The sequence below is a fragment of the Mobula birostris genome, chromosome 3 (genome assembly GCF_030028105.1).
Source record: "Mobula birostris isolate sMobBir1 chromosome 3, sMobBir1.hap1, whole genome shotgun sequence".
NCBI classification, from domain to species: Eukaryota; Metazoa; Chordata; class Chondrichthyes; order Myliobatiformes; family Myliobatidae; genus Mobula; species Mobula birostris.
In genome coordinates this window covers 145,153,232-145,176,335 of record NC_092372.1, presented here as the reverse complement: position 1 = coordinate 145,176,335, position 23,104 = coordinate 145,153,232, and the positions used below count along the sequence as shown (strand labels likewise).

The 23,104-nt window shown below is 39.7% G+C and overlaps 1 protein-coding gene across 4 annotated transcripts in view; it reads right to left on the bottom strand.

Moving 5' to 3' along the window:
* ica1 (islet cell autoantigen 1) overlaps window positions 1–23,104 on the bottom strand; it is a 115,971-nt gene that overhangs the window by 12,714 nt on the left and 80,153 nt on the right. For all 4 annotated transcript variants that reach the window (XM_072251985.1, XM_072251984.1, XM_072251987.1 and 1 more), the window contains exons 10-12: window positions 19,605–19,654; window positions 18,035–18,103; window positions 17,868–17,927 (exon numbers count right to left, since the gene is read on the bottom strand). In XM_072251985.1, the coding sequence (XP_072108086.1) occupies window positions 17,868–17,927; window positions 18,035–18,103; window positions 19,605–19,654 (179 nt within the window). The remainder of the gene's footprint in view (window positions 1–17,867; window positions 17,928–18,034; window positions 18,104–19,604; window positions 19,655–23,104) is intronic.

Below are 23,104 nucleotides of genomic sequence, written 5' to 3'. Positions count from 1 at the left end.
TGCATGAGGTGCATCAGGCTGTATCTCCTTACACATCATGTTAAGAGTGGAGCAGCAGCTAGATGACCTCTGGTTCATACTGGAGAATGAGAAGGTGATAGGAGCTACAGCGAGGTAGTCATTCCCAAGCTGCAGAAAGCAGGTAGCTGGGTGACTGTCAGGAGAGGAAAAGGGAATGGCTAGACAGTCCAGAGTATCCCTGTTGCCATTCCACTCAATAATAAGTATACTGCTTTGGATACCATGGGAAACAATCTACCAGGGAAAAGCCACAGTGGCCAGGACTCTGGTTCTGTGGCTCAGTAGGGAATGGAGGAGAAGAGAAGATTTAACCATTAGAGGAGCAACCAGGAGATTCTGTGGACATGAAAGAGACACCTGGATGGTATGTTGTCTCCCAGGTGCCAGGGGGAGGGACATCTCAGGTTGGGTCCACAGGGTTCTAAAGAGGGAAGCTGAACAGCCAGGTGTTACCATACTGTTGATAGGAAGAGGGATGGGGTCCTAAAGAAGAATATAGGGAGTTAGGTAGAAAGTTGAAAAGCAGGAGCTCAAGGGTGGTAATCTCTGAATTTCTGCCCGTGTCACATGCCAGTGAGGGTATGAATAGAATGCTTCGGCAGTTAACTGCATGACTGAGAAATTGGTATGGTGGGCAGACTTTCAGATTTCTTGATCACTGGGATCTCTTCTGGGGATGGCATGACCTGTACAAAAAGGAAAGTTTGCACCTGAACTCATGGAGGACAAAGTTCAAAGTAAATTTATCATCAAACTACATACATGTCATCTTTTACTACCCTGCGATCTATTTTCTTGCTGGCATTCACAGTAAATACAAATAAACACAACAGAATCAATGAAAAACTGCATAGAATAAAAACGGAGAAACAAGTAGAAGTGGTGTGTAGTGAGACTGAGTAAGGAGAGGCAGTTGACAGAGCAAAACTGCCGTCAGTGGGATGTGCGTCTTTACACTAGGTAGTAGGTTCAATAGTTTGGAAAAGTGAGGATAAAGTAAAAGGGAAAGAGTGCAGGACAGATTACAAACATCTCCAGAATAAATAAAAAAACAACAAGTTTAGAAAGGGATAAGAATTTAACTTATGTTAATATGGGGGCAAGATTGAAAAGTGTGGAGGTTATATATACAGGGCTGTAAGTCTTATATTTAAATGCATGCAGTACATGGAATAAGGTAGGTGATCTTGTTGCACAATTATGGAGATTGGCAGGTATGACGTTGTGCGCAGCACTCAGTCGTGGCTAAAAGATCATAGTTGGGAGTTTAATAACTAAGAATTCACAATGCATCAAAAGAACAGGCAGGCAGGTAGGCAGAGGAAGTGGGCTGGTTCTACCAGTAAAAAGTGAAATCAGCTCCTTAGAAAGAGGTGACACAGGATGGGAAGAGGTAGAATTGTTTTGAACAGGGTTAAAAATCTGCAAGGGTAAAAACCCTGATAGGAGTTTTACACAGACCTCTGACAGTAGCCAGAATGTACAGAACAAATTACAACAGCAGATCGAAAAGGAATGTAAAAAGGGCAATGTTACAATAGTCATGGGGGATTTCAATACACAAGTAGAATGGGAAAATCAGGTTGGTGCTAGGTCCTAAGAGAAGGAACTTTTAGTATGCCTATGAGATGGTTTTTTTAGAGCAGCTTATGTTGAACACACTAGGGGAAAATGCAATTCTAGACTGAGTGTTGTGTAAAGAACCAGATTTCATTAGAGAGCTAGAGATCATAATATGATGGAATTCACCCTGCAGTTTGAGAAGGAGAAACTAAAATCAGATGTATCAGTATTACAGAGGAGCAAAGTGAACTAGACAGGCATGGGAGAGGAGTGGGTCAAAGTTGATTGAAAGAGGACACCAGCAGGGACGACGGCACAACAGCAATGACTGGAGTTTCTGGGAGCAATTTGGAAGGCACAGGATATATTCATTGCAAAGAGGCAGTATTCTAAGGGGAGAATGAGGCAACCATGGCTGACAAGGGAAGGCAAAAACAGCATAAAAGCAAAAGAGAGGGCATATAATTAGAGCAAAAATTAGTGGGAGGTAGAGGATTGGGAAGCTTTTAAAAACCAACAGGAGCCAATTAAAAAGCCGTAAGGAGGGAAAAGATGAAATATGAGTATAAGCAAACCAATAATATAAAAGAAGATACCAAAAGTTTTTCAGAAAGGTGAAAGGTTTGAAGGTAGAAAAGTCACATGAGCCAGAAGGACTCCTCCCCAGTTGTAGCGGTAGCAGTTACTTGAACAAACCAAAACTGCTTAGAGACTAAGCATGTGGGGGTGGGGGTGATCCTGTACAACGCGCTATTTATCCAGAACTAAGTTCCAAATCAAAGAATACATTCAAAATTGTATTAAGCTAGCTAACAAAGAACCTTGAAGAGATAAAAACTCTTGAGACTAAACAAGCAACATAACAAAATAAACAGGCTTAGCATAGTAAAGGGTTTTAAGCCAAAAGTTCTTAAGCTTATTCAGGAATATTCAAACATAGTTAAGCAAATTTAAGTGTAATTAAGCAAGCAACAGAAAAGGTAATCACCCCTCAGCTCTACACAAACTAGACTTACTCCAAAGACAAAGCATGAAGATGTAACTAAACACTTCACTTTTACCATGCCCCAACCCGTGTGATTAACTATCACAATAAGCATAATAAACACACAACACAAAATACAATACAGGTAGAAAATAGATATATGGCTCCCATACTAGTGTTCTAAAAGAGGTAGCTGTAGAGACTGTGGCGGCATTAATAGTGATCTTTCAAGAATCAACTGGTTCTGGAATGGTTCCAGAGGACTAGAAAATTGCAAGCATTACTCCACTCTTCAAAGAGGGGAAGGAGACAAAAGACAGAACATAATAGGCCAGTTAGGCTGACCTCAGTGGTTGGAGAGATGTTGGAGTCCATTATTAAGGATGAGGTTTCAGGGTTCTTGGAGACACATGATAAAATAGGCCAAAGTCAGCATGGTTTCATTAAGGGGAAATCTTGCCTGGCAAATCTGCTGGAATTCTTAAAGGAAATAACAGGCAAGACAGACAACAAAGAGTCAGTGGATGTTGCTTACTTGGATTTTCAGAATGTCTTTGAGAAGGTACCACACATAAGGATGCTTAACAAGATAACAGTCCATGATATTATAGGAAAGATACTAGCATGGATACAAGATTGGCTGACTGGCAGGAAGCAAAGAGTAGGAATAAAGAGAGCCTTTTCTGGTTGGCTGTCGCTGACTAGTGGTGTTCTGCAGGGGTCGGTATTTGGACCACTTCTTTTTACGTTGTACGTCAATGATTTGGATGATGCGATCAATGGCTTTGTGACCAACTTTACAGATGATACAAAGATAGGTGGAGGGGCAGGTAGTGTTGAGGAAGCAGCAAGTCTGCAGAAGGACTTAGAAGATTAGAATGGGCAAAGAAGTGGCAGATGGTATACAGTGTAAGGAACTGTATGGTTATGCACTTTGGTAAAAGGAATAAAGATGTATACCATTTTTTAAACAGGGAGAAAATACAAAAATCAGAGGTGCAAAGGGACTCGGGAGTCCTCACGTAGGATTCTCTAAAGGTTAACTTGCAAGTTGAGTTGTTGATAAGGCAGGCAAATGCAATGTTAACATTCATTTTGAGATGACTGGAATATAAAAGCAAGGATGTAATAAGGTATTGGTCAGACCACACTTGGAGTACTGTGAGCAGTTTTGGGCTTCTTATTTGAGAAAGGATGTGCTGGCATTGGCGAGGGTCCAGAGGAGGTTTATGAGAATTATCCCGGGTATGTCTGATTGTTCGATGGTTCTGGGCCTGTGGTCGCTGGAGTTTAGAAGAATGAAGGACTATTTCATTAAAACCTATCAAATATTGAAAGGCCTCAATAGATTGGACATGGAGAGAATGTTTTCTTTCATGGGGAAGTCTAGGTCCCTTTAAAACAGAGATGAGGAGGAATTTCTTTAGCCAGAGTATATTGAATCTGTGGAATTCATTGCTAAAGATGGCTGTGAAGGTCAAGTCATTGGGTATAGTTAAAGTGGAGGTCGACAGGTTCTTGATTGGTAAGGGTGTCAAAGCTTACAGGAAGAAGGCAGGATAAGGGAGTTGGGAGGGATAATAAATCAGCCACGATGGAATGGTGGCACAGACTCGATGGATCAACTGGCTTGATTCCGTCCCTATCTCTTATACCTTATTATGGTTCAGTTATTACAGGTTTATGTAGTCAGTGTTTCCAATGACAAATACTGATAATTTTCTGGTCAATGGCAACTCTAGCATATTGGTGGTGAGGGACTTGGGAATGATAATACTGTATCACTGAATGGCAAGTTTTAATGGAGATATTCATGGCTTGGCACTATTATTGCATATTTGTTAATTATTCGGTCACACTGCTTGCAGATTTGTAGTGCTTCATTTGGCGAGGAACAGATGAAACGTTGCAGCTGAATCTGCTTTGCAACAGCAAAATGTACACAAATAATGTTGCAATTATATCTTACAAGATTTAAGAAGTTTTTACGTAAATGAATTGGTGTTGGTTCTAATCGACAGTGCTTTGGCATAATGTCTCTAAACAGATCGTTAATTACAGCACAAAATTATAAGCAGTCCAAGGGTTTTTAAGCAAATCACAATTGCTGATGTGTTGACATGTAAGTGTTTAGTGACCCTAAGTTCATTTACATTGATAAACTTTAGATACTGAATTACATAACTCCAAACAAATTAATCAAAAGTTTTCTAGTTATTACCGGTAACAACCAGTAATTCATTACCTTTCCTGACTACACATAAAAGCAGCAAGCTGTCTCTTCCACTTCCATTTAAAAAGACAGTAATGTCAAGAGTTTTGATTTTGAAAATGGCAACATCTTTAAAACAGTCTATAAGGATAAACAATAGCCAATGTATAATAATTCACCTCAGTTCTTGGAAAAAGAGTTATTTTAAAAATCATTATAAGTTATGCACTCACAATAACAGGAGCATGGTAAACAACTAGGGTCACATTGCTGTAATGTAGCCCCTGACCAGTAATGCACTATGGAATACTGGATTCAGTTAGAACATTGTAGCCCAAGTTTAGACTCGAAGGGGAATGTGATCAAGATTTAGGCCCACAGTGTTTTACTGTTAACTCTGGTTGATGCTGGGGAGCAGAATGAAAGAAATGAAACCAGAATACTTATCTGTGGCAATTGCTGCAAGTATGAACTGGACTGGGGATATTACAGCTAAACCCTTCACTTCTGAAAAATAACCAGTGGGAATCTGGGCTTTTCCTTCAGAGTTTTCACAGCCCATCAGAAGATACATAAACGTGGTTGCTTAGCACAGATCACTGGATTCAACTGAGGAATGCAGAAGTGATAATTGTGATGGACCAGGTGTTACACACCATTCATCTTAATGAAATGGCCACATTTGGGAGAAGAAATCTTTGTCTGACTCAGCTAATGGCCCTTCTGGATGGCTTTCAAAGCTATTGTAAAGTATGATCAGAGTCAAAGTCATTGTAAGGTATGATCAGAAGGCCACAAATGCTGAGTCCTAAGGAGAAATAAAATTACTGCCAATTGTTAATATTTTCTTTCCATGGTTAGGTATGAGTGCATTTACATCCATTTAATCCCTCTTGCTATTACTACTTCCAAGTTTTCAGGAAATTCAAATGAAACTCAATTAATTGGGCCTAGAAAACCATAAGGTCCGAGCTTGAACAAGTGGTCTAAAACATATCATCCTAATAGACAAACTCTACCCAATTTCCATTTTTATTAACACACATAAAAAATGCTGGTGAACGCAGCAGGCCAGGCAGCATCCTGCTGCATTCACCAACATTTTTTTTGTGTGTTGCTTGAATTTCCAGCATCTGCAGATTTCCTTGTGTTTCCATTTTTATTATATTTTTTCCAATCTGAATTAAATTGGTTCTGTGTAATAACTAATGGGTAGTTTTGAGAATACACACGACAAGAGGTGTGAACGCGAATTAGATATGTCATACCTGATATATACAAAGTAACCATCAGAACCTTGGAAACATACCGTTCAAAATATTCATAGATGCAGGCACAAAGGCTTCTAGATATATTGCACAAAGCCTACCATTGGAATTACGTTTTGGAAACAATTATTAGAAACCAGTGAAAAATTTAAGTCATAAATATTAGAACAATGGCATTATCAGAAAAGATGAAGTTCATCTGCTCGTGTAATTAAACTGGTTGCAACAATACACTGTCCAATCTTTGTGTCTAAAGAAATACGTAGGATCTTCACTTATGTGGCAGTTGTTATAATAACTTCTTCTAGTCATAATGCTGAACAATGCCATTCTCTGGTCACGTTAATACATTATAGCTATCCATTGTTATGGAAGAAATTATAGCACATGAAGCATTTATTTAAATGCATAAGATAAAGACCAGTATTTTTCTCATTGATTCTATATTAAATTGTGTATTTGTGTATTTAATTTATCCTCTGCCAATTAATCTGTCATATCTTTTTCCTTATTTGTGCCACTTTTAGGTTTACCAATGAGAATGTTCCTCTATATGCAAACTCTTCTGAAGAGGTGTAGAATGACATCAAAGAAATGTCAGCTTTATCAAGCAGCATCTGAGGTTCCATACACCATGTTATATTCATTTTATTGACAACTTCACCAGTCACTTCAGAAGATTATTTAGTGTGAATTATTCAACTGTCAATTGTATGTTGTGACATCAGGCCCATACACAATACATGAATTAATGTATCTAATTGCATATAAATTGCATATTGGACATTTAGATGGAGACGTAATGTAAAGATTTGTTACTCCTCATGTATGTGGAGAATGTAAGTAATAAAGTCAATTCAATTCAGTTGTACAACTGCCTCGCTCTCTTGAAGCACTTCAAAACCACACTATGGTTGATTGTCGCAAGCTCCAAATGTTCAAAGTACTAAGCCACATTCCACCCTAAACAAATTGACAGAAATTAATTTTGAATTTCTCAAATTTCTGACGCTTCTATATGGCTTCAAAAATCCCATGGCTGGTTATTACTTGAAGGGTCTGAAAATCTCACAGTAAATCTCACAATATAGTCATCTTCCACCACAGCTGATCAGCTGAACCCCCAGCTGTTGTGTATTATATTTGCCATACTCTTCTGTTAACAGATGGGCTGATATGGCAGAAAGCCAGAGAAAAGTCAGGTACAAATGACAGCTGGAACTTTAGTGTCAGACAGCATGGAAAGTGACCCTTCGATCCAACCAGTCTACGCCAGCCAAGATGCTCTGGCAGGTCAGACCCTTTTGCCTGCAATTCCTCCAAAGCTTTCCTGTCCCTGTGCCTCTATCGCCCAGTAGCACTCACATCGACAGTGATGAAATGCTTTGAGAGGTTGATTATGGATAGACTGAACTCCTGCCTCAGCAAGGACCACAATAGGTCAAAGGCAGACGCAATTTCAGTGGCTCTCCACATGGCTTTAGACCACCTGGGTAACACAAACACCTATGTCAGGATGCAGTTCATCGACTATAGCTCAGCATTTAATACCATCATTCTCACAATCCTGATTAAGAAGTTGCAGAACCTGGGCCACTGTACCTCCTTCTGCAATTGGATCCTCGACTTCCTAACTGGAAGACCCCTATCTGTGCAGATTGGTGATAACATATCCTCCTCGCTGACGATCAACACCAGCACACCTCGGGTGTGTGCTTAGCCCACTGCTCTACTCTCTCTATACCCATGACTGTGTGGCTAGACATAGTTCAAATACCATCTATAAATTTGCTGATGATACAGCCATTGTTGGTAGTATCTCAGGTGGTGACCACAGAACTTACAGGAGTGAGATATGCCAACTAGTGGAATGGTGCTGCAGCAACAACCTGACACTCAACGTCAGTAAGACGAATGAGCTGATTGTGGCCTTCAGGAAGGGTAAAATGAAGGAACACATCCCAATCCTCATAGAGGGATCAGAAGTGGAGAGAGTGAGCAGTTTCAAGTTCCTGGGTGTCAAGATCTCTGAGGATCTAACCTGGTCCCAACGTATTGATGTAGTTATAAAGAAGGCAAGACAGCGGCTATACTTTATTAGGAGATTGAAGTGATTCGGCATGTCAACAAATACACTCAAAAACTTCTATAGTTGTACCATGGAGAGCATTCTGACAGGCTGCATCACTGTCTGGAATGGTATGGAGGGGCTACTGCACAGGACTGAAAGAAGCTGCAGAGGGTTGGAAATCTACTCAGCTCCATCTTGGGTACTAGCCTACAAAGTACCCAGGACATCTTTAGGGAGTGGTGTCTCAGAAAGGCAGCGTCGATTATTAATGACCTACAGCACCCGGGGCATGCCCTTTTCTCACTGTCTGGAAGGAGGTATGGAAGCCTGAAGGCACACACTCAGTGATTCAGGAACAGCTTCTTCCCCTCTGCCATCCGATTCCTAAATGGACATTGAAGCTTTGGACACTACCTCACTTTTTTAAAAAACAAATATACTGTATTTCTGTTTTTGCACATTTTTTTTAATCCATTCAATATAAGTAATTGATTTACTTGTTTATTTATTATTATGGTGTTTTATTTTATTTATTATTTTATTTTCTCTCTGCTAGATTACATATTGCACTGAACTGCTGCTGCTAAGTTAACAAATTTCATGTCACATGCCAGTGATAATAAACCTGATTCTGATTCTCTACAAGTGCCTTTCAAAGGTTTTTAAAGTACATCCATCAACCACCTTGTTACCATATGCAGACCAAACCTCTGTATGAAAAAATTGTCCCTCAGATACTTAATAAATCTACCCCACTCACTCTAGTTCTTTGTTCCCCAACCCTGGGTATAAGACTGAATTCATTTTATACACCTCTATAAGATTACTCCTCATTCTCCTATGCTCCAATATATAAGGTTTTAGCCTGCTTAACCCATTCTATATTCTGAGGTTTCAAAGCCCTAGGAAGTAAGACAGATCAGGAGAAACTCAGACAAGAGGTGTCTGAGAATAAATGGATGTGTTAAATCCAGGCCAACAACGTTAAATAATGGGTGATAGAGACAGTGCACGTTCACATATTAGTAATAGAATTCCAGATTAACTTAACTTTAAAGAGAAATATGGACTAAATGTGTTCCACCTCAAATTACTATCAAGAAAAATGATGGAGCCAGTACCTAAGCTTCTGGCAAGGAATGTAAACATTGGCTTTGAACTTCCTGTATTTAGTTGAAGGGCATTTTTGTTTGTCCAACAATCAGACAAGACAGAACAGCAGTCCAGAAAAGTAATGGTAAAACTGTCAGTGCAGTGCACACACATAAACTTATGCTATGCATCTGAACAATGTTTCTAAGAGGCAACATGTAAATGAAAAATAAGAGGGAGTCAAGAATACTCCCCCCAGAACTCCTGATGTAATGTGAAGGGAAGCTGTTTAGACAAATCTCTGGCTGCTACTGGATACATTAAAGTGGAAGCAGATGAGTATGGACCCACTTAGCTGGACAAGTACAGAAACGCGATTGATAAATGATCAACCATGTCTGGAAACAGATTGAGGAGAACATTAAGGGGCAGTTTAGCTTGATCACAACTACATAGGATGTCATTTGTGAGTTTGATAAAAGGTTATTTTGATGCTGTGACAAGTATAGAAATCTAGCTGGAAACACTGAAGTTTGGAAACTGATACCACTTTCCAACAACTGGAAGAATGGAGCGGATGGATACAAAGTTTGATATGAGTGTTTGGAGTATCAGAGAATATCTCTGTAATACTGTGTTCAAATTGTGAAATGAAAAGGAACTTCGAAGGATCATGAATGTTTTCTGTAGCACAAGCAGGGGTCCCAAAGGCTGTGTTGCTTGTCTGATGCCAGGGTTAAGAAAATCTCCTCAGGCTATAAAAAGAAATTGACTGGGAGGAAAAAAATGCAATCGTTGCTGTCCATGCTGGAATCAAGGTCAAGCATAATGCAAATGAATGTGAGAAACTAGGGTCCAATTAAAAAGCAGAACACAAAAGGTGAAAATCTCCAGATTATTACCTGAGCCATGTGAAGATTTACATAAAGTTAATAAATTCAGTGAATTGAATGTGTAGTTCAAAGATACACAAGGAAAAAAACAGCTTTCAATTCCAATGTGACAGGCTTCTCTTAAACTGGCTAAAGCCATGTTCTTGTGAATTAACTAACTATGCATCAATAAAACTGTAAACTAAATAGTTAGTCGTGAAGTGCTGGAAAGTGGAAATTCAGAAAGTTTAAGAGGAATGGCGGAACACAGTGCACGGTATCACAGTTAGAAATGTAACCAGAGTTGGTCTGAAAGGCAGGACATACAAATGTAAAAATACATCTTAAATCTGAGTTAGAGTGGGGAAAGAATAGATAAAATGGAAGAATCTTTACTTAAATTCATGAAGCGTTCATAAAAAAGGTAGATGAATTGAAGGAACTAATAGAAACAAGTATGATCTAGTAGTTATTCCACAAATTTGGTTGCAAAGTGACCAAGGAACAAGTTCTAATGAGGAACTCAAAGAAGTCAGCTTTACTAAAAGGTATAGGGGTTGAGTAAATGGGAAACTAGTGGGACAGAAAGCAGATTATGATTGTAGAATTTAATGACATGCTTCTCAGGGTATCGAAGGTGACAGTCATGGAGATGCGATGGAACTAGTCATATTCTTCCAAAATTCCATGGATTCTGAAACATTTCCCATAGATTGGAAAGTAGTAAATGTGAACCTGCTATTTAAAAAACAGGAAGAGGAAAACTAGGCAACCATAAACGAGTGAGCACGACATCAGGAACTGCATTTGGACTTTCAGGAAGTCTTTCCTAAGAACTGCACAAGATATTATTAAGCAAAATTACAGCACAATGTATTGGGGGTAATATACCAGTATGCATTAATAATAGATAAAAAACTGTAGAAATAAAGTAAAATATGAAACACTACAGCAAAGGCCCTTCAGCTCCTGATATTGTGCCAATCCTTTAACCTACTCTAAGATCAATCTAGCCTTTTCCTTCAACATAAACCTGCATTTTTCTTTCATCTACATGCCAAAGAGTTTATTGAACACCTCTAATGTATCTGCCTCTACTACTATCTCCAGCAGGATGTTCTACGCACCCAACACTCTCTGTGCAAAGAACTTAACTCTGACATCACCCCCTATACTTTCTTCCAATCACCTGAAAATTATGCCCCTTTGATATTAGCTATTTCTGCCCTGGGGAAAAAAAAGCCTCTGGTTATCCAGTCTATCTATGCCTCTTATCTTTTCGCTTCAAAGAGAAAAGCCCGAGCTCACTCAACCTATCTTCATAAGATATGCCCTCTAATCTAGGCAGCATCCTGGTAAATCCCCTCTGCATCCTCTCTAAAGCTTTCACGTCTTTCCTGTAATGAGGTGACCAGAACTGGACACAATATTCCAAGAGTGGTCTAACCAGGGTTTTATAGAGCATTAACATTACCTTGCAGTTCTTCAACTCAATTCCCCCCCCAACTAATGAAGCCCAAAACACCATACATATATCTTCTTAACAACCTTACCATTTTGCATGGTACCATTGAAGGATCTAAGGTTGTGGACCCCAAGATTCCTATGTTCCGCTACACTGCCAGGAACTATGCTATTAATGCTGTATTCTTCCTTCAAATTCAATCTTCCAAAATGAATCACTTTGCACTTTTCCAAGTTCAGTGCACCTGTCACTTCTTAGCCCAGCTTTGCATTCTGTCAGTGTCCCACTGCAATCAACCGCAATGCCCCACACCATCCACAACTCCACCAGCTTTCATGCCATCTATAAGCTTACTAACCCACACTTCCACTTTCTCAGCCAAGTCATTTATAAAAATCACAAACAGCAGAGGTCCCTGAAAAGATCCTTGCGGAACACCACTGGTCACCAGCTCTCTGTCTACAACTAAACTCTGCCTTCTATGGGTTAGCCAATTCTGTATCTACACAGCCAAGTTTCGCTGGATCCCATACCTCCTCACTTTCTGAATGAGCCTACTATAGGGAACCTTATCAAACACCTTACTAAAATAGTAATGCACCACATCCACTGCTCTACCTTCATCGATGTGCTTTGTCACATGCTCAAAATATTAGATTAGTGTTTTGAGGATTGACCTGCTATTGACAAAGCCATGCTGTCTATCCCTAATCAGACTATGCTTCTCCAAATACTCATAAATCCTGTCTCTTAAAAATCCTTTTCAATAATTTGTCCACTACTGAAGTAAGACTCAATGGCCAATAATATCTTTCTTGAACAAAGGAATAACATTTGCAACCCTTTAATCACCTGTTATTACTCCTGTGGTCAGGAGGACGCAGAGGTCATTGCCAAGGGCGCACCAATCTCTTCCTTTTTTTCCCCATAATAACCTGGGGTATATCCCATTTGGCCCCCAGGTCTTATCCATGCCATATTTTTGAAAAGTCCCAGCATATCTTTTCTTAATATCTACATGTTCAAGCATATCAGTCTGTTTTAACTGTGCTCACAATCATCAAGATCCCTCTCACTGGTGAATATCAAAGCAAAATATACATTAAGGACCTCCCCTATCTCCACCGACTCCAGGCACACATTTCCTCTACTATCCCTGATCAGTCCTACCCTCACTCCAGTCATCCTCCTGCTCTTCACATACATGTAGAACGCCTTGCGGTTTTCCTTAATTTTACTCACCAAGGCCTTCCCATGTCCCCTTCTAACTTTACTAAGCCTTCTGTTTAGCTCCTTCCTGGCTACTCTGCCCAATCCTTGTTTCCTAAACCCCAAGAAGGCTTTTTTCCTCTAGACTACGTTTCCATATCTCTTGTCAAGCATGGTAACTTCACTCTACCATCCTTCCCTGCCTCAATGGAACAAACCTAAGCAGAATTCCCAGCAAGTGCTCTCTAACCAATCTCCACATTTATATTGTGTATTTCCTTGAGTACATCTGTTCCCAATTTATGCTCCCTTGTTCCTGCCTAATAGCATTATAATTCACCCAAATACTTCCCCATACCGTCTGTTCCTAGCTCTATAGTAAAGGTCAGGGAGTTGTGGTCACTGTCTGAATGCCCTCCCAATTTGAGATCTGACACCTGACCTGGTTCACTGCCTAGCACTAGATTCAGTATGGCCTCCCCTCTAGTCAGCATGTCTACAAATTGAGTCAGGAATCGTTCCTGGACAAACCTAATAAATTTTGTCCACCCAAACCTTTTGCACTAAAGAGGTGTCAATCTATATTGAAGAAGTTTAAAACTCCCATGACAACCCTGTTATTTTTGCAACTTTCAAAAATCTGCCTCCCAATCGGTTCCCCAGCTGCTATTGGGTGGTCTATAGAATACTCTCAAAAGAGTGATTGCTCCCTTCCTGTTTCTGACTTCCACCCACACTGACTCAGTAGGCAATCACTCCACAATGTTCTCCCTTTCTGCAGCTGTGATCCTATTTCTGATTAGCAATGCCACTCTACCTCCCTCCCTGCCCCTTTTGAAACATCTAAACTCCAGAACATCCAACAGCTATTCCTGCCCTTGTGACAGCCAAGTAACTGTAATGGCCACAATATCATAGTTCCATGTACTGACCCACGCTCTCAGTTCATCACCCATGCTCCTGATTCTTGTATTAAATAAAGCTAATTTTTGGGTTTGGGAGGCTGTAATTGATGGAGTGCTGCAGAGATTACACAAGAGGTTCAACTGTTCACAATCGACAACAATGAGTTGGACAAGGGTCCAGCAGTAATACGGTTTGTATATTTGGGTTTTTGTTTGATGTTTTAATGCTTTGTGAAGAGCGCAGAATGACTTCAGAGAGGCAGAGATAGGCCACGTAAATGGGCAAGGACATGGCAAGTAGTATTATGTGTAAAAATGTGTGGTTGTTTATTCTGGTAGAAAATAGCAAAGCAGCTTTTTTTTAAAAATGGTGTCAGATGAACAACCATGCTTTCTGGTTCAGGGCAAAGTGCCAGAAGAGTAGGGAACACGGGCTGGGAAGTGGTAAAAAATTGTAAGCAGATGGTGAGACTTTATTTAAATAAAAGGCACCATCACCCTTCCAAGGGTTCCTGTAAACACAAGTATCCACAATAATTGCAGGAATGGCAAAGGTTTCACTTTTCGAGGGAACTGTGAAATAACTTGATACCCAGAACATGAGGTTTAATTAGCTGAGAAAATTTACAAACAGAGAATGATAAATTACGTTTATTAAAGGTTACTTTCTCACTTCATTTCTTTTTTGTTATTGCTGCAGGTACTCACTTTCTCACAAATCATTTATGTACCATAATCAATTATGGTGTTTATAATCAGTTTAACTATGGATGATTTTTATAAAATGTGGCCTTGAAATTCCAATGCTTCAAGAGGGCAGCAAACAGTTTCTGCAGCAGAAAGGAAAGCAATTGTTTTGATTGTGGTCTATCTGCAACATGTTATTGTTCACCCAAAGCCTAAATACAGGAACAAGAAGTGTTTTCTGCTCATTGCTATTTATTAGCTCAACCTAAACTGATTCCCATTTAACACTGATTCTCAATCTAACCTAAACTGAGATAATTTCTTAACCCTGCACTGACCTTCTCCCTTAAGAACACTACACCACTTCCTCTCCCTTTTGCCTATTCTTGCTATGCATCAAATATTTGGAATCCCAACTTTGATCAACCTGCTCCCATTGTCTGTAATGGCAATTAGAAAACACCAGCTAACATTGGTACGCATTGCTTAAACCATGCTTGCCAGGAATGGAGCGTTGTACTTATATGAGACAAAACTGGACGGGCTGGATTAATTCCTACTGAAACATGAAAGGTTAAGTGGTGAGGTTTATAAAATTATGCAGACCTTAGGGAGAGAATTCCCCCCCCCCTCCAAGGTTTATAAAATCATATGGGCCTTAGAGAGAATATTGTTCCCCAAGGTTTATAAAATTATGCGGGCCTTAGAGAGGACATTTTTACCCAAGGCAGGGGAGCCTAGAACTGAGGAACACAGGCTCTTTGAGTTTGAGGGGGAAATCAGAGGACCAAGCTTTTCCACACAAGAGGTTGGTGATATCCCCTGCCCCTCTACCCCACAATCTGATTCTACCTATTGCCTACCAGCCTCCACCTCATCCCACATTCTCACTTCCATCTTCCCTTCGCTCTCAGTCCTGATACAGGATTTCCACCTGAAAGCCAGCCAATCTTTTGCTCCACAAGTGTTACTCAACCCGTGAAGTTATTCCAGTGGTTCAGATTTTGCTCAATAATTGTATATTTGTTTTGCCATTTTAGTGTAAAAAAAAACTTTACAATGGTGAATTGGAGTTTTCTTTTCTCACAATTAGGTTCAAGTATTGAAATTATCAACAATAATGAGACGATAGCAAGGAATTATCTCAATGGGGTTTCAGGCTTCTTCGCAGAACTGCTCATGGAGGATCAATATTTAATAATTTTCCCCAATTCCAATCAAGAATATTGAGAAATAACCTTTACCACCCACTAGATTCATGGTGGTTCCTAAGGGGGAACATAGCCGGGGGCGGTAGTGGGGATAAGTTCCCACTACCTATAAAGTGCTCCAAAAGGCATGCGTCTCTAACAGCCTTCGACAACGAAGTCCAACTCTTGGCCTTCATGCGTGGCTTAGCTACTAGGCCCGGTGGAACTGTTTCTACTGACGAGAAGGGGCAAAGGCCGACCACTGGTGCCTTAAAACCAGCTGCTTTGGGCAGGTGGGGCTTGTCAGCCTTGGACAGCAGCCCGCTTAGGAGAAGGAAAACTCTGATTTTAAACCTCTGCTTCCTTACAGCCATACCCACCCATGGGAAAGGCTTCAGGAGTAATCCCCAGGGATGAAATCCGGAGCCGGGGTCCTTAAGGCAGTTTGATGTTGTTTTCAATTTTGCTCTAGCAACCTCTGCGACAACACTAGTGCTAAGCTGTATCGGCACTTGCCCTTCCCTTAGACTACATCAGTGATGTGGAAAGGGGGAACCCGCGGCATGGGTAGCAGCCGGTTCTTTAAATCTTCCCGCCCAGGCTTGCACCCTGGAGAGGACACAGTCCACCAGAGGTGCAAACCCATGATCCCCTGGGATCGACAGCTGCCTACTACTATGATGAGAATCATGGTGACGTAGTTATGTGGATAGCTCAGAGAATGCAAACCAGTAAAATAAATTCAAAGTTATAATTGTGTGAAATTTGAACTCCATCTTACAGATGGTGTAGTGGCAAGCAAATGGTGCCCTTGACCTACTAGTTGATGGAGAATGATGTTCAACAGGACTGGTACAAAACCAGCACTTTGATTTAAAATTATAACAACCTTCACTGTAGTAGAAGTGAATGCCTGTAAAGCTGACAGCTCAAAAACTCAGCTCAGATAAGCAAAATGAGCTCTACCCCAAGTGAATGCCCAAATATACCTACAAACAGCTGAGGAATCTTTAAAATGGTATGGGTACGGGGTTCAGTTTCTTGCAGTTCAGACTTGAATTCCTCTGCATGATACATCCTGAGCAGCTGCATCACTGCCTGGTTCGGGAATTGCACCGTCTCGGATCGCAAGACCCTGCAGCGGCTAGTGAGGTCAGTTGAGAAGATCATCGGGGTCTCTCTTCCCACCATTACAGACATTTACATTTACAGACGTGTTGTTTTACATAGTCTAGTGTAGCCTTGTGTTGTCTCACACAGTCTCGTGTAGTTCTGTGTTGTTTCACATAGCACCAGGGTCCTGGAGGAACGTTGTTTCGTTTTTACTGTGTACTGTACCAGCAGCTTATTGTCAGAATAACAATAAAAAGCCACTTAACTTGACTTGATGATCCACATTATGTGTTAGGTGCAAAGACATGATTCGGCTTGGCAAGGATTCAAATTATTTTTGTGTACCTCAAGCATTTACATAGAAAGTAGCACCAGGCATTTCAAAATATTGTGAATTGTGATTCAAACTGGGTGCAAAAGGAGATCATACTGTTTAAATAAAATCTGTGCTGAACGAGCTAATTTCTAGCCCCATGAATACATCGTACTTTGATGTCTAATCGTAAAATTGGCAAGGAGAACAAGCATATTTCTCTGTCATAGTTTTTTAAGTGTGTAAACCCAAGGTACAAATATAATCCTGCCCTTAAAATTTAAGTCACAAACTTCAGTAAATTAGGATTAATTTGACTTGGGTTACTTTATGACAAATACAGAAGCTCATTTCCGTAATGAACAAGAGAAAGCTATCATCCTTCATAACGCTGCATTGCCTCGTCTCTGGTATTTCATTAATAAAGAGTAGAGAGTTTAAAAACCAGATACATCAATGGTATTAACATGGGAGGGCAAATTGCCTCGTAATTGCTGGTAAACTATACAATGGAATATCTCTGGGATTTTGGCTTTCTAGTGTGAAAACATGATAGAAATTTGGGTTCATGAACATGTAAGTATTTCAACATTAGTCAAAAAAATAGAAAAAGTGTAATCAAATGAGAAAAGTGAAGCAGTATAAGAATGAATGCAGAAAGCAAGACAGTATACATACGTGCAATAAACCTTCACAGAGGACAATCAGATGCCAATAACTAACTGTCCATCTCTATACAGTGTTAAGGATCTCATCTAAATCAAATTCTAAATTGATTAGTAAAAAGATAGTAATCTTGCAGCAGCTATTATTTTTCCATTACTTCAATTTGATCAATAATTAACTCATTTTCAGCTAATCAACTTGTTCAGATTAGTCACAGATTTTGTTTAGCACTTACCACTTGGAGACAAAGTTGGCTTTTCTTCCTTCTTCATATCTAACAAATCATCTATACATTCTATTGAGGGCAAGTTTTAAAAATCATTAGTACTTGTTCAAACATCTCAACAGGTAGAAAATAAATGCTTGATGTGTTGCAGTAAAATGCACTTAAGAATTTATTACTTGATTTATGCTGATTGCTTGAAGACTTGGCTTCCAAAGTTGAAGACTTTGCTGGAGACAGAGATGCATCTGAAAGCATTCAAATAAAAATTCAGATTTTAGTAAATATAGTTACTTGTCAGCAAAGCTGACTCTAAAATTACTGAAGCTGAGGTTTTACAAAATGATTTGGGAGATAATGGGAAAACAGAAATCACAATCAAGATACTGTTTCAGCTTTTTATTCCAAATCTCAAATAGTACTTTTTAAAATATGAAATTCCAGTCCTGTGTTACAACTTTGACAGTGTACAGGTATAACTCCAGTACAGTGTTGTGGGTGTAATTTTTGCTGAGGCTCCACTGGTAGTTATTTTTTAATATATAAATGGTCAATGGGAAACCATAGAACACTCACAGATCTTCAGTCTAATTGCCACCAATCATTGGGTGGTGGAGGTAGTCAATTTTTTGAAAATAAGAATAGATGTTGAAATTGACTGAAGTTACAGAAAAGTTACTGTCCAAGTTGACAAGGTATTGTAATTTTACAGTAGCTGGCTGCAACATCTTGTCGTTATATAACAAAAATGTTGGAAATACTCAGGAATTCAGGGAGATAATGCTTCATTTCAAGGACCTTTATTTTTTACTCCTTTCCATTGCTGATGGAAGTCCCCAGTTCCAATAATGTGAGGTAGCTTAAAAAGAACAAATGGGGATTTCTGTGTTAGGGTGGATGGCAGACAGATTAGTTGCTGCAAAGCAAAATGTGATTGCAATGGAACAAGAAATAAAGGGCAGGTCAGGAGGAAATGTAAATGGAAGAATCAGAATCATTATCTGTGTTTTTGTTAACTCAGTATCAAGTGTGCAAGTCAAACTTAAGACAGCGTTCTTCCAGCTCATCACAAATTTTATTGGAACAACATGGAAACTAGGGAGAGAGCACAGCAGAGGAGAAAGTAGCACGATCAGTCAATTCAAGCAGGATGTTATCCTAAGCAGTTGTTTATTGGTGGGCCCTTAGGTGATGGTGCAGTGTGGAAACAAATAAGTGGTGGCTGTGGTTAGTGACTAGCCCCTGTGTGGCTCAGCAAACTAATAAGGTATGGCATGTTAATACTGTAAGGATGGCAATTCAACCAATCAGTCCACTATCTTCTTGGGATTTTAATATACATTATTGATGTTAAATAATAATTGCTGCTACCAGCTGATTGTCTGAAAGCAGAAAATTATTACGAAAAGAGTAACGGTGAAAGCTTACGGGAACTTCCTTTTCTCTTCAAACACAGAAAATAATTAGAACACCAAACTATTACCACCTAATATAGAGGGGGATAAAAAATTTAAAAGATGATTTGAAGGAAATAAGGTAAGTATTTTGAAAGGAACAGGGCATTCAGAGAATCTGAAAATTGGAAATCATGCAGCCCTCAATGAAGATAAAGGGTGATTATAACTAACTACCTTTGGCAACTTTCATTTCAAGTTGTATTTGCAGAAAAATATTGAAATATAAAACATACATTTTTCCATGTAAGTAACAAGTTTTACAAATTAACCTTTTCAAGATACAAAACCTTACCTGAAGTAATAGATTCCTTATTTTCATTATCTTCTTTTAATGAGATAAGCCTAACAGACAGAACGACAAAATGTAAAATTAATTAAGTCATGTAATTAATTATCAGTTTTTGAAATTTTATTTTAACATAGAATAAAACTGGTAACCATAGCAATTTGAGTCTATACTTAATTTTCCCAGAACTGAGAAATCAGTTAAGAGTCACCATATTGATGGGTCGGGGGTCAGATTTGGGCCAGACTATTCTCAAGTCTGTGTGATTATTTGGCATGCAGTTCCCAATAATCATCTGCCCCAATCATTCTCCAACCTCCACCCCTGGCGATTCACTACTCTTACAATCACCACAATGGGGAGAGATTGTTGGGGAATAAACAGCAGTCCTACTTACAATGCCATGGACTTGCATACAATAGATTTGAAGTCTCTGTTTTGAACTCCCTTCCGTGCCAAACTAAAGGCTGCCAGGTGCCACATTTAGCCAATAGGTTAGTGGCAGTAAGTAGTCATAAACAGTAATTCACAGTCAGCAGTCAGACCGCACTGAAAGAGGTGCAGTCATTTTGCTGTGAAGCTGCCGATGATTTTCAAACAAAGGTGGGGTTCATGAGGTATGTAGAGCTAATTCTAGGGACCGTGCTTTAGGAAGAATGCCAAAGCCTTAGAAGAACAAAATATATTTATAGCACATTTATTATAATTGTGACAGGGATCAGGGACTTCGGAGATATGAAGAGATTACTGTTTTCCTTAGAGCAAAGGCAAAAGAAAAATGGAAGATGTACATTTTATATACTATTCAGGATGTCTCAAACTATTTTACAACTAACAAAGGATATATTGGAAACAAAACAACTAATTTGTATACAGAGTCCTAACAACAACAAAGTAATAATGAGCAGATATTTCTTGTAGTAATCCTGTGTGTCGATGTATATTGATCACAAAAAATGGGGATAACACTTCAAAAGAATGCTACATACTATATTTTTTTACAGAAGTCTTTAGAGTCACATCTCTGGCACTCCACTTAAGTGTCAATCTGATTACTAATGTTCAAGAATCCAGACTAGGCACTGTACCCAGAACTTCTGGGGAGGACAACTAACTAAGCCACAACTGATGTTTATTTAATATACTTTTATGCCAGCTGAGATTTGAGAGATATTCAAAATGACAGAACAGATAATGAAAACTGTTTCATCAATGTGATTTCTCCTGTATCTACCTACAGGGATCCATGTCTACTTTTGATAATCCTTTTTCTTACATCTCTGTAGGAACTTCTTCAGTTTTCCCCCTCACTTTAGCTGTATTGTTTTATCTTTCCTTATCAATGGCTTCAACCTCCTTTCATGAATTCTGAATTGTTCCCAGTTTGCACATATGTTGATCGTTTAAATATTAGCATTTTCTTTTGCTTGAATATTAATTTTTTAAACTTCTTGTCAGTCATGAAGATTTTTGTCTTCAGTTGTAAACTGTGTTAATTCTTTCCAAGATAGTAATTGATCACAATTATGTGAATTATAATTTCTTTTCATTAAGTTTTTTAGATCTATCATAGCAAACAGCAGTTAAAGTTGTTTAGATTTAAGACCCATGATTTTGGATTGAACTTTTAATTTCAATAGAGGCATCACTTCCCTATAGTCTTGTTGGCTGCATGATCACTATTTAACACTAATAATAACCATTCACCCTTGACGTTACCAAATTCTCCACCATCAATATTCTAGACAATCATCATTCATCAGAAATTCAGAAACACTGTGGCAAAAAAAAACAGACCAATTGCTGGGTATGTTGTGGTGTGTAACTCATTTCCTGACAAAGCTTTTCCATCATCTACAAGACACAAACACGCAGTGTGGTGGATTATGTCTCTTTATCTGGTCAACAGGTTTGTAACATTTAAGACACTTGACACTCTCTAGGACAACGCTTGATTGACATCCTATTATGCACCTGAATATTAATTTACTAGTCCGGCCCTGTAGCTCAGAAGGGTAGGGCAAGGAAGAGGAGGGCAGTTGTGATAGGGGACTCGATAGTAAGGGGGTCAGATAGGCGATTCTGTGGACGCAGTCCAGAGTCCCGGATGGTAGTTTGCCTCCCTGGTGCCAGGGTCCGGGATATTTCTGATCGTGTCCAAGATATCCTGAAGTGGGAGGGGGAGGAGCCAGAGGTCATGGTACATATAGGTACCAATGACATAGGTAGGAAAAGGGATGAGGTCCTGAAAGGAGAATATAGGGAGCTAGGAAGTGAGTTGAGAAAAAGGACCGCAAAGGTAGTAATCTCGGGATTACTGCCTGTGCCACGCGACAGTGAGAGTAGGAATGCGATGAGGTGGAGGATAAATGCGTGGCTGAGGGATTGGAGCAGGGGGCAGGGATTCAAGTTTTTGGATCATTGGGACCTCTTTTGGCGCAGGCGTGACCTGTGCAAAAAGGACGGGTTGCACTTGAATCCTAGGGGGACCAATATCCTGGCAGGGAGACTAGCGGGGGCTACTGAGGTGACTTTAAACTAGAATGGTTGGGGGGTGGGAATCAAATTAAAGAGGCTAGGCGTGAGGAGGTTAGTTCACTACAGGGGGATGGGAACCAGTGCAGAGAGGCAGAGGGGTGTAAAGTGAGGGTAGAAACAAAAAGTACTATGGAGAAAAGTAAAAGTGGCAGGCCGACAAATCTAGGGCAAGCATTAAAGAGGGCCACTTTTCAGCATAATTGTATAAGGGCTAAGAGAGTTGTAAAAGAGCACCTGAAGGCTTTGTGTGTCAATGCAAGGAGCATTCGTAATAAGGTGGATGAATTGAAAGTGCAGATTGTTATTAATGATTATGATATAGTTGGGATCACAGAGACATGGCTCCAGGGTGACCAGGGATGGGAGCTCAACGTTCAGGGATATTCGATATTCAGGAGGGATAGACATGAAGGAAGGGGAGGTGGGGTGGCGTTGCTGGTTAAAGAAGAGATTAACGCAATAGAAAGGAAGGACATAAGCCGGGAAGATGTGGAATCGATATGGGTAGAGCTGCCTAACACTAAGGGGCAGAAGACGCTGGTGGGAGTTGTGTACAGGCCACCTAACAGTAGTAGTGAGGTCGGAGATGGTATTAAACAGGAAATTAGAAATGTGTGCAATAAAAGAACAGCAGTTATAATGGGTGACTTCAATGTACATGTAGATTGGGTGAACCAAATTGGTAAAGGTCCTGAGGAAGAGGATTTCTTGGAATGTATGCGGGATGGTTTTTTGAACCAACATGTCGAGGAACCAGCTAGAGAGCAGGCTATTCTGGACTGGGTTTTGAGCAATGAGGAAGGGTTAATTAGCGATCTTGTCGTGAGGGGCCCCTTGGGTAAGAGTGACCATAATATGGTGGAATTCTTCATCAAGATGGAGAGTGACATAGTTAATTCAGAAACAAAGGTTCTGAACTTAAAGAGGGGTAACTTTGAAGGTATGAGACGTGAATTAGCTAAGATAGA